The sequence below is a fragment of the Thamnophis elegans genome, chromosome 3, assembly GCF_009769535.1.
Source record: "Thamnophis elegans isolate rThaEle1 chromosome 3, rThaEle1.pri, whole genome shotgun sequence".
NCBI lineage: Eukaryota > Metazoa > Chordata > Lepidosauria > Squamata > Colubridae > Thamnophis > Thamnophis elegans.
Window position 1 is genome coordinate 45,510,459 of NC_045543.1, and position 13,153 is coordinate 45,523,611.

The 13,153-nt window shown below is 38.6% G+C and overlaps 1 protein-coding gene across 2 annotated transcripts in view; it reads right to left on the reverse strand.

Annotated features, from left to right (window-relative positions):
* Positions 1-11,627, reverse strand: part of LOC116506335 (nuclear cap-binding protein subunit 1) — a 32,095-nt gene extending 20,468 nt beyond the window's left edge. The window contains exons 1-4 of one of the 2 annotated variants that reach the window (XM_032214021.1): positions 11,382-11,627; positions 2,965-3,038; positions 1,233-1,333; positions 351-507 (exon numbers count right to left, since the gene is read on the reverse strand). In XM_032214021.1, the coding sequence (XP_032069912.1) occupies positions 351-507; positions 1,233-1,333; positions 2,965-3,038; positions 11,382-11,415 (366 nt within the window). In that variant the 5' untranslated portion in view covers positions 11,416-11,627. The other variant, XM_032214022.1, reaches the window with a different exon arrangement.
* Positions 11,628-13,153: the final 1,526 nt, after the last annotated feature.

Consider the following 13,153-nt stretch of genomic DNA (forward strand, 5'->3'; position numbering starts at 1 on the left):
TTAACCACATAATTTGCATAATAAGCATGTGATTTGCTTAATAGCTATGGTAAAAATGACCATAAAGTCAGATTCAGCCATGTGATGATTCTCTTAATGTCTTAATCAAACATCACAGCAAATAATTCACTTGAGAATGTGATGAGTGAAATTCAAGTCTCAATTGTGGGTATGTTGAAGATAACCTGCAAAGTCTCTAACGCAGGGATGTCAAACTAGTGGCTCATGGGCCAGATGCGTCATGTGTAGGCCACGCCCACCCCAGCTCCACAAAGGCAAAAAATGTCACGATACATCACATGATGCAATCGAATTTGACACACATGCGCTAAGGTATGAAAACAACTTACTAAATAGACAGCTTCATTGTACAGGTTGGCTTTCAAACATTCTTTCAGTTGACGTATCATCGCTTCTACAAACTCTCCACCAAAATTGTAATTTCTGGCATTTAACAAGCCAACGAGAGTTGTGTAAATAGTCATCTTCTGTGGCAACAGACGTGCACTGATGTTTTTTTCATAAAAGAGAAAGAAAGTAGTATCAAAAAAATAACTCTGATCAAAGCTGTGATCTCATTACTCCTATTTATAGTTAATTCAAGCTATTTGGGATGCATACCTTTTGAGAAGCAGCAGCATACCACATTAAAAATAAAGGTACTGCTAGAGCCAATTCAGTTTTCATCCAATGTTAATACTGCAATTCCAACTGGGAAATCAAACTCAACTGTATGTAATTATGCATAGTCCTCCATTTTGTTGATGTTGTCCCCCAATCCCAAATTTAATTTAGTTTCAGATTGAGAAGGCAATATGTCCTTGGAAAGAGGTCATTAGTTGAAAGGAGAAGATGTATGAGCAACAAATCAGACAAAAACGTAATCCTTTCTTTAAACTCTCATGAAAATTCCAGAGTAAGCTGGCACTGCAAATCGCGTCTCAACGTATTGCTGTAGAAAACAATTAAGAGAATTGTATTGCTGTTACTGAGCCTGAATGATCATCAATAGGGAACCATCCTGACGTTGCTGCTCCTCTCTGCTCGCCTTCCTAATTATCCCATATTGCTTCCAAGTTTCAAAGTTTTTTTTAAACAGGATAAAATATGTAGGTATACAATATATACAAAAATGCTTCGGAAAGATGACAATTTTCAAAAATAGTTATTTAAAAACCTTTACTGTAAGTAGCGTATTATCACCTAGATCCATAAATCTTTTGCATACATACACTGTGCAAAGGAGTTTCAGTATTTTGCTTTTGTAGTTTGGTAGATCTGCCTCCAAAACTCCAGCCAAGCCTTCTATTCTACTTTCCAAAGAGAAAAGACTCTGAAAGGGAATGAAATATTTAAAAAATCATTATCAAGCGTATTATATAGAGATTTCCTTTCTCTCCATGGACTAGAAGGTTTTGGAATTCTCCTTCTCCCACATTTAAAGAGATGAAGGTTTTCTTAATAAAAGGAATGTATCAAGTTCTTGGGATGCTTCTTTTTAAAAAATGAAGTAGAATCTCATTAAATTTAATCTTGGAAAAACTCTGAACCTATGAAGTAGGTCTGCATGACCCCTGGGGATCATCCCATCACACCTTAAGTTTTTGAGGCTATTGCCTCAGTTGGAAAATTCACTCCTTCTTTCAAGGAGTGAATTAAAGAAAAGGAAGCATAACCCTTCAACTTGGTATATTGCCCCTTAGCAAATATGTCATTTGATCAGTGAATAAATATAAATTTGCTCATGCCTAATATAGGCAAATGTGTTCATTTCTTAACTAGTTCCAATGATGATGGTTAAGAGGAAATAGATGTTCTGAGGTTGGTCAGGCCCAAAAAGTTAGGTCCCCTCTGTTCTTATAGAAAATGGCTTCATCTTTAATATTTCTGAAGACCGCTCCATAAAGGTGCTGGCTCTGAATGATGAGAAATAAATATTCCTTTTGTATAAGTTGATCAGCAATCTTTGATGAACTCAAGTTACCCTTATTCCTGGTTAAAAATGATACTAGTGTAACTTGTTAAATTATGTACATTAAAAAAAAAATCCTTTACCAAGGGGATGTAAAGATATTCATACAAGCAGATTTTAACAACAGCGATGATAAATAATAGCTGCAGTGCCATCGAATTAATACCGAATATTCATACAAGTGTAACCTTATACATTATGTTTATATATTTCAAAAACAGCAGCAATTCCTCTGTGTAGCAAAAATGTGGAAATGAAATTTCGTAAATGTAACTGTAAGACAGTATTTTCATTTTCTTACTCTCACTAGTAAATTCTGGCTATGCTCATCATATTCTGTTTCTTTTCCTTTTTATGGGCTATTTTAAGTCACTATTTTTTCCTCTACTGAAGCAAAACTGTATAATTATTGAGATTTTACATGGATAAAGTGTATTATTAACAGAAATTCAGATATAGTGAGCATTGACAGGACTGCAGTCCAACAAGGCTACAAAGTAATAAATATCTATATGGTTGAGAGTTTCTAATATAAAAATACTGAAAAACTCTAATCAGTCCACCTGAAACAGCTGATCAACTTAGCAGGCACATACAGCGATACCTTGGTACTCAATTGCTTTGAAACTCATCAAATTTAGTACTCAATACATTTTAATGTGAAAATTTTGTCCCAGTACTCTTTGGTACTCAATGACAAACTAGAATTTGTCGATGTTGGTTGCCTTGTGACTCACTACATTATTCCTCATGGGAAAAAATTGTTTGGTACTCATTGCTTTTGGTACTCATCACGCCTCCCGGAACCAATTAATGCTGAGTACTGAGGTATCACTGTAATATTTTCTTACTATTAATTAGAAAACTGAAATATCAAGTAGAGTGGAGTTGGCTGCTGAAACAGAACACCATCCATTCATCCAAAACTTCAATATTTGCATTATGGTTACACAAAGAAACCACAAAAATATAAAGATGCTAGTCTTACATACCTTTTCTCCCACTTTGCATATTAGAGATTCCAATCGTTCTGCAATAGATACTTTCCTTTTCTTGTATGGTTGTTCTATTTCAGTGAGACAAAATAGAAACACTGTTTCAGGAGCAAAAATGAGGTGCCAATAAGGTGTGAGATGTTGTCTCAGTTTTAGTACAGTAGTAAGATTCAAACAGGCTGTACTGATACATATTTCCACAATTTATTCCAGTATAGTGACATATTATATGATGCTACATTGAAATGATCCCATTGTTTACCTAGAAAAACCAATTTCGTTGTATTTAAGTACAATGACAATAAAGATTATACTTATACTTGAAAAAGACTTTTTTTATTCACAGTTCGGTTCCACAGCTTTTGTCCTTTTAAATTATTTTTATTTGGAATACGATTACAATAATTTGTTAATTAATAATAACAGAAATGTTTTTTTCCTCCTCTTCCATATTTTTATCTTTTTTTTACACTAGCTGCAAACACTAAACTGCCCTATATGCTGCACTAGAATCCTTTCAACTGAAGAAGAGGTAAGAAATAAGTACAATTATTATTATTGTTATTATTATTATACAATTGCATTACAGCAGCCAATTGTTTCACCGGATTTGGCATTGGTTACTAGTCGGGCCCCGCCCAGGGGCCTAGAACGTCTTAACGTATTTTTGTAATATGCGTGTGGATCCAAGCAGTGCGGCTTTTTGCGTTTGACTGATGGTGATTTTGTCAATTTTTAACTGTTTTAAATGTAATTCCAGTGCTTTTGGAATAGCACCCAGTGTGCCAATTACCACTGGAATTACCACTACTGGTTTGTGCCATAGTTGTTGAATTTCAATTTTTAAGTCCTGGTATTTTGCGATTTTTTCATGTTCCTTCTCGGCAACCCTGCTATCACCTGGTATTGTGATGTCTGTGATTGTGACCTTATTTTTCTCAACCAGTGTGATGTCTGGTGTATTATGCGCCAGTATTTTTTCCATTTGTATACGGAAATCCCACAAGATCTTGACCATCAGACTTTCGGTGACTTTTTCAGGCTGATGTTCCCACCAGTTTGTTGCTGTTTTAATATTATAATTTTTGCACAGATTCCAATGGATCATTTGTGCTACTGAATTGTGCCGCAATTTATAATCAGTCTGCGCGATTTTTTTACAGCAGCTGAGTATGTGATCAACAGTCTCATCAGCTTCTTTGCAAAGTCTGCATCTGGCATATATGCTGCCCTATATGCTGCACTAGAATCCTTTCAACTGAAGAAGAAGTAAGAAATAAGTACAATTATTATTGTTGTTGTTATTGTTGTTATTATTATTATTATACAATTGTATCACAGCGACCAGTTGTTTCGCCGGATTTGGCATTGATTACCAGTCGGGCCCCACCCAGGGGCCTAGGATGTCGTAACGTATTTTCATAATATGCGTGCAGATCCAAGCAGTGCGGCTTTTTGCATTTGACTGATGGTGATTTTGTCAATTTTTAACTGTTTTAAATGTAATTCCAGTGCTTTTGGAATAGCACCCAGTGTGCCGATTACCACTGGAATTACCACTGCTGGTTTGTGCCATAGTCGTTGAATTTCGATTTTTAAGTCCTGGTATTTTGGGATTTTTTCACATTCCTTCTCATCCACCCTGCTATCACCTGGTATTGCAATGTCTATGATTGTAACCTTGTTTTTCTCAACCAGTGTGATGTCTGGTGTATTATGTGCCAGTATTTTGTCTGTTTGTATACGGAAATCCCACAAGATCTTGACCATCTGATTTTCGGCGACTTTTTCAGGCTGATGTTCCCACCAGTTTGTTGCTGTTTTAATATTATAATTTTTGCACAAATTCCAATGGATTATTTGTGCTACTGAATTGTGCCGCAATTTATAATCAGTCTGCGCAATTTTTTTACAGCAGCTGAGTATGTGATCAACAGTTTCATCAGCTTCTTTGCAAAGTCTGCATTTGGCATCATCAGAGAATTTTTCGACTTTGGCCTTAATGGCATTGGTGTGGATAGCTTGTTTCTGCGCAGCCAGGATTAGTGACTCTGTTTCTTTCTTTAATGTACCTGTTGTTAACCATAACCAAGTTTGTTCACTGTCCACTTTATCTTTTATTTTTTCCAGAAATTGGCCATGCAGTGCTTTGTTCTGCCAACTCTCCATTCTTGATTTTATCACATCTTTTCTGTATTCTTGTTTCGTCTGTTGGGCCTTCAGTAGATTTTTGTTCTTTACTTCGATTAATAGATGTTCTTGACTTTCTTTTAAATAATCAGCCAGTGCATGTTTTTCTTCTTCAACTGTTTGCTTCACTTGTAATAATCCTCTGCCACCTGATTTTCGGGGCAGGTATAGTCTATCAGTATCACCACGTGGATGTAAACTGTAGTGCACTGTCATTAGTTTCCTGGTTTTTCAGTCCAAAATGTCCAAATCAGCTTGTGTCCAGTTAACTATACCAGCTGTGTATCTTATAACTGGTATTGCCCAGGTATTTATGGTCTTGATTGTATTTCCACCATTCAATTTAGATTTCAAAATTTTCCTAACTCTGTTGGTGTACTCTCGCCTGACAATAGTTTTTACTTCTCCATGCTTGATGTTATCCAACTGCAGAATGCCTAAGTATTTGTAGGCTTCATTTCTGCTGCATTTAATTAGTTGGCCATTGGGCATTTCAATTCCCTCACATGTAGTGATTTTGCCCCTTTTTATGGATACAGTGGGGCATTTTTCCATGCCAAATTGCATTGAAATATCGGTGCTGAATACTCGGACTGTGTTTGTCAGTGATTGGATTTCTACTTCTGACTTTCCATAGAGTTTCAAATCATCCATATATAATAAATGAGAATTTTTTTCGGCTTCTTTGGCTGTTTGGTAGCCTAATTTCATTTTTTTTAAGATTACTGATAGTGAGATTATCGCGATGAGGAAGAGATGAAAGTGAATCACCCTGGAAAATTCCTCGCTTGATATTAACCATTCTGTAGTTCTCATTCCCTACTGCCAACTCAGTTCTCCATTGTTTCATCGCCTTTTCAGTAAAGGATGTAATATTTTTGCTAATGCCAGTTGTTTCTAAGCATTTTATGATCCAACTATGTGGCAATGAGTCGAATGCCTTTTTGTAATCAATCCAGACCATATTCAAGTTCGTTTTTCTGTTGTTGTTGTTGTTGTTGTTGTTATTTTATGTAAAATGCAATGGCAGAAGGTAGAAGGGTGCCCACCATACCCTTCTACCTTCTGCCAGGGTGGGAAAACAAAAAGCCACATTTTACAAAATAAGCAATTCACATGAAAGGATTCCCAAAAGCCCAAAAGGAATCCCAAGTCAAGCTAAAAAAAATTAAAATGTATATCCAAAGTAAAAAGCTACACATTTTTTGCTAGTCATATAAACTAACACACTCCAAAGAAAAAGGGGATTCCAGAGAGGGAAAATTGGGTGGCAAGGGGGGAGGGATTAAGTAAGCAAATACAAACTAAGGAACCATTTACATTTACTCATCATTTGGTTTAATGCTAGGAGAAAAGGAGCTCAAACCCAACCAAGCTAAGGTGAAAATGGAAGAAGATCGAAACCTATATAACACATTTTAAAGTTATCTGTTTACAAGAAAGCATCAGGGAATATGCAAACCTTCACATGACTTGTCAAGGTCCAGTAACTAAGTAGGACATGTACAATTTTAATCAATCTAGTCACTTGGAAATGAAAACATTAGCTGCCAAGATCTCTTAGTCTTCCATGCTGCATCAGGGTAATGTCTCTAGATGCCCATGTAGATCACATGGATTCTATCCACATTTCATTTACAGTGCCAATTGTTTTTTCTTCCATCCAATTGTGTATGATTCCCAGAGATTGCCTAGCCCTAGAGTAATCCCTGCAGTTTTCTTCACAAGATTTCTTTTTTCCAGAACGGTTTGCCATTGCTTCCCAAGCTCACCCAGATGATTTTATACCTAAGGCAGGACTACAAATAGTCCTTCCTTAGGTATAATGGCTAATGAGCCTTCCAGTTACATTCGTAATCCGAAGATTCCTAGGAGTGAATCACATAACTTGACCGCGATCACTTTGTTTCGCCCATGCATTTGCTAATCGAACACCCTAGTCGTTAAGTGCACATGAGGTATTTCAAGGTGGAGAAGGCCTCCCCCGACCCACTGAGATACCTCATGCTCCCGCCCCTGGGGTCCCCACAATTGCTCCCTCCTACTGTCCTGCTGTGCCAGGTCACTTACCTTGTCTTCTCTCAGTCTCTTTCCCGCGGTTTCTTTGCCTGCTTGCACTCTCGGCACAAAGAGTGCTTGCAACAAGATTTTGGGACAGCAAAATTGCCTTGCTTCAAGCATCCCACTGTCTTGTAAACGCTCTTTGCGCTGAGACTAGAACAGTGTGAAAGGCATTTGCAAGACGATGGGAGGCTTGAAGCAAGGCGATTTCGCTGCCCCAAAGTCTTGTCAGCTTGCAAGTGCTCTTCGGCCAGCACTGGTACAGGCCTCGGTTTGCAGAGAATAGAGGCCTAAATTACTGTGGTGCGAGATCACGTGACATTAGTAGTGTGATATTTAGCCCTGTTTTCTGCAAATGCCAAGAAGCTGGCAAAGGAACCTACGGCTCGCTAGATTGTCACAAGCTGAGTCTCCACAGACCCAATGGCTGTGGGAACCTGGTCAGGCAGGGGGGAATAGGTAGAGCGAATGTTGCAGCGCCTCTGCTGTCATTTGTGTGAACGATGGCCGTAGTGCTGCAATATTCATAATTTCAGAACTGGATCATAAGTACCTGGGAGGGACTCTAGGTCATAACTTTGAACGGTTGTTAAGTGAGCTGCTGTAACTCAGGGATTACCTGTATTGTATAATTCATAGTCTTCCAGTTTCTAACCACAATACTAAATTGGCTCTAATATTAATAATTTAATATGTTGTTATAAAACATTATTTTTTTGATTTAAAAAGAGTAAGAGAAACACAATAGCTTTCTTACAGCCATATATAATTTTGAATAAATAAGGAATTGCTGATTATAAGTGCCCTACATTTGCAGAAATCTTGAGCAGCACAGTCCAGAAAATGATCTTGTCATTACTAAGGCTAACAAAGCACTTTCGGATGCCTCTTCAGAAGGAAATTTTACAGTAGGTTGGGTACTGGGAAAGCTCACATATTCAACGCTATCACTATTCCTCCAAAGAGCATATGATTTATGTTTGTTAAACTGATTATTAAAATCATTACAATAAGCTCAAGAATCTTTCAAACAGAATGCTCATCTCTTTGCAACAGAGCAAGTATTCACACACAATAGACAAATCTCTCTGCTGTTATAAAAGGGAAATAACACTTTTATGCACAGATTTATAAACTTCTTATAGTTCTGTCTCTTGGTTGAACAGAATGAATAGAGGAAAAGGCTTGTTGGCACAAGGGCTGTAGCTTAAATTTCTCAGACAGCAACAGAGATATTTTCCCTTCATTTTGACAACATCGCCATAGTTTGAAAAAGTTGGGATAATTTACTGTCTGGCTCTATGGTCAGAAGCTAGGTTTCTTGGTTATCTCATTATTTATAAGTAATATGCCCACATTATATACTATGAATATCTAGCTACATGATATACTGTATATTATGCATTTCCTCCCTATAAAAGGAGGTACCTTACTTTTGGCCAAATAAAGTTGAAAGTATTACTTTATCCATGAGATGACCTGAAGGTATCTATATAAAAGTTGGCTCTGTTTATAGAATCTGCTGCCTTTATATGGCTGGTTAAGTGGGAGAAGACTTGACCAAACTTGTGATTTTGCCAATCTTTTTTGCAATTACTTGCAAGTACACAATGACCTCCCTGGATCTCAACCATAAAATGGAATGGGAAATCAAACTCTTTCGCTCAGCTCATTTGTTTTGAAAAATCAGCTATGCCACCCACCAGAACTACCCAGAGAGAACTGAACAAAACAAAAAAGTCCTGCAATTCATTTCTATATCAGGTTGTATGTGCGTTTGTGGAAGAAGGGAATGCTAACAACTGAAGACAGGTAGCACAAAGCAGCAACACACAATTGCAAAAAGAGCAAACAACAAATTATGCTGTACTCAGTTTAGATATAATCCTAAAATGTGCTCAGAAATGGAAGTGTATGTTCTGCTCATCATAACTAATGCCAGAAAATCAAGTGTAATCATGATCCAAGTGCCGGGAAGAACCCACTGTATGAAATATGGCCTCTGAATGCCATGATATGCTAAAGGTTATTCCTTTTTTTGATTCCCAAGCCTAGAAAGAATACAATACAATAGCAGAGTTGGAAGGGACCTTGGAGGTCTTCTAGTCCAACCCCCTGCCTAGGCAGGAAACCCTATACCGTTTCAGACAAATGGCTATCCAACATCTTCTTAAAGACTTCCAGTGTTGGGGCATTCACAACTTCTGGAAGCAAGGTGTTCCAGTGATTAATTGTTCTAACAGGAAATTTCTCCTCAGTTCTAAGTTGCTTCTCTCCTTGATTAGTTTACACCCATTGCTTCTTGTTCTACCCTCAGGTGCCTTGGAGAATAGTTTGACTCCCTCTTCTTTGTGGCAACTCCTGAGATATTGGAACACTCTATCATGTCTCTCCTAGTCCTTCTTTCTATTAAACCAAACCTACCCAGTTCCTGCAACCGTTCTTCATATGTTTTAGTCTCCAGTCCCCTAATCATCTTTGTTGCTCTTCTCTGCACTCTATCTAGCGTCTCCACATCTTTTCTACATTGTGGTGACCAAAACTGAATGGAGTATTCCATGCATTCTAAGGTGTGGATAGTTAGACCTGTGATACTAACATACTTACTGTTACAACAGTATATAATTGTGTACATCCACCAAAGGGGCATATCATTTGAGAGAGAAAGTTATATATAGTTTATTAGAAAATTGTGCAATAAAATTTTATTTCTCTTAAGAAATTTATCTCTCCAGTTCAATTTTTTCCAGAATATTCACATTACTAATCCCAGGCTCAAAAGTCTATAATAATAACAATCAACCTAAACATCTGGCTGACTGTGCAACCAACCATCATAACTGTTATACAACAACCCAGACATTACAATTGTTGATAAGACAAAAAAGGCAGGGTAATAACAATAGGAACATTGGATGCAATTTTAAAATATCAGGAGCACCAGTTGAAAACCATCAATAGTGACAAAATCACCATCAGTCAATCACAAAAAGCAGTTTTATATGGAATAGCTTATGTCCTGCGATGATACCTTTAATATAATAAAACAAATGGGAAGACTCAGTAAGAGGACAAAAATGGCAAATACAATCTAAGCATCTCTCTGACTATGTGACTAACTATAATTGTTTTTGTTCCTAATCTCAAATGGAAACCTGCAATGGATTCTCTACATTGGAATATTGACATCTATTTGCACATATAAACATTCCAGAAAACTGAAACTGGAATGTTGCAAGGTAGAAGTTTCAAATCGCAGAAATAAAGAAGGCCTCCAAACCGTTCAGAGAAAAGTCTTCCATATCCACCCAGGACGCTGCCACTTGGTTTTATTCTGGCATTCATCTTTGTCTCTGATGTTACAGAATTAGTCTGAATACAAATATTGTCAAAGGCCTAATCTGTCTATTTTTTCAACTGTATAAAACAGAACCCTGGGTGAAAATAATCTCCTTCTCTTCAGGACAGATAATCTTCGATTTACAACAGTTCTTTTAGTGACTGTTTGAAGTTACAACAGTACTGAAAAAACTGACATGACAGTTTTTCACACTTACAACCTTTGCAACATCCCCATGGTCACAGGATCAAAATCTAGATGCTTGAGAACTGGCTCATATTTGTGATGGCTGCATTGTCCCAAGGTCATGCGATCGGTCCCCTTTTGCAACTTACTGCCAGGCAGTGTCAATGGGGAAGCCAGATTCACTTAACAACTGTGTTACTAACTTAACAACTGCAGGCATACCAGGCAAGAAAGGTCATGAAATGGGGGCAAAACTCACTTAACACATGTCTCATTTAGCAATTTCGGAATTCTGGTCGTTAAGTCGAGGACCATCACATAAGGAGCCTAAACAGAACACGAGAGTTTTGCCCATGGCAAAATCTTGCACGCACTAAAAACTCCCGACTGAAGAGCGCTGGGGCATCTCCACTTCAAAGCTCAGATACAGCGAGCAGAGCGGGTGTCCCTCCCCCCCTTCGACTTGGCCGATCCAAGCACAGAAGATTAAGTGGCCCAACCGCAACTTCGGCTGCTTTCTGACTCTTTCAAATGGCCTGGAGGGAGGCGATGGGGATGTCACCATGGTTTACCGCGTTTCCTTCCCAGAAGCGCCTCCGGAGAGCGCCCAGGTCCGCTTCCCTTCCCTCCCGCTCACCGTCATTCTCGTCCCTGTGCCGCCTGCGCGACATGGCTCGGCCCTCCCTCCGGCTCGGCGGACGACCTTAGGGCGCTCTCGAGGGGCCGGGGGCGGAAAGGATAAGAGCAGCAACCGACACTCGGGAGCGTTCGCCGGAAGTCGCCGTCGCCGCGCAAACGCCCCCACGAGAAAGGCAGCGAGTGAGCGAGCGAGCGAGCCACTGAGCACGAAGCTCCGCTTCTCTCCGCCCTCAGTTGCTTCCGGCCAGCCGGCAGGTTCTTCCGGTGGCGTGGGGGGGGAGGAACCAACGAGGCGTTCTAGAGTGGGACGAAATACGAAAGAAGCTGTTCCGGGTCAGGTCAAGGCTAAGGGACGGTCTACCACTTGAGAGACTTCCTGAGAAACGCAAACACACAAATTTGTCGGTCATCCAAGTCATGGTTATCCCAAAGGTGCTTTTTCAAGAGGCAACTGGACTTTCTTTGTTTTGCTTTGAAGACATTTCGCTTCTCACCTTGGATGAGAATGGCTTCAAGGAAAATCAAGAAAGTCCAGTTGCCTCTTGAAAAAGCACATTTGGGGGAAACATAAAACCACACACACACACACACACACACCTCCCCTTCCGTAATATGCAGTGAATGTTTGCTGTTGTGCTTCTTTAGGGGAAAAGAAACAAAACTCCCCTGATAATGTAGGTCTCTGATGTTTTAGTGTTTTAAAGAGAGGATGTGGAGATATACAAACTGAAATAAATTCAGTCAATCTTCAATATACAGCTCTGATTATTTCTTCTTATGGGACAGTAATTAAATTCTGTAAGGTTGTGTAGAAAGTTAGCACCCACCCCTCCTAGAAGAATGAAATATTTTGAGAAATATTAAAAAAGCAATATTATATTTCCCTAAAGAAGAAACATGCTTTTGGGAAGCAGCCCCCACCATTGTTAATAGCCCCTGCAGGACGGGGCCAGCCTGTCTACAAGACAATTAGGCCTTCAGCTCCAGGGTGATGGGATTAAGGCATGACCCTCCAGGACATTATAGGATTATCTAGCAGCAGGGTTTACTGCATTGCAAAATCACTTGGAGACATTACATCAGCCCAAGATTCAACCAAACTTGATTCAGACAAACATGACTCCACATGGGAGTGTGACTACAGCCAATAGAATACATATTCTTGCACAGGAACAGAAAGCTCAAGTTCAAAGCCAAAGAAGGGGTATATATACATCTCACTCTCCATTCCATGTGTTCAGCTGCCTAGGACTTCAAACCCATGTACTCCTGTCCATCAATAAAGTATCTTACCAATCAGCCACCATGTTTCCAGTGTCCTTCTCCCCACTTGGAACTGAACCAGATGGATATTTCTTCCAACAGTTGTTTCATTCATTTTTACATAGAGAATCTTCTCATGAAGTTTATGACCTCAATACATATTCCTACAGTGAAAATCTGATTTTAAGAAAGGGCAGAATATAAGTCTTAAATATCTTCTTTATACTTAAAAATAGAGACAGTGGTGGGCATGATTGAGATACTGAATTACAGGTTGCATTACTTCATAATTTTTTTATCTTTTCTAAAAACCATTACCAACCAAAAAAACCAAAATAGAAAAACTTTTAAAATGTGCATTAAAAAGGACAAACAGCAAAATTATATATATTTTAGCTTTCTGAATAAAATACAATTTTTTTTTTATCTTATGTGTTTTGAATGCTTTTTCTCTCTTAACTATGTGTCAGTGGAATGGAATTTCTGTGCTTTAACCATGCAATCTAT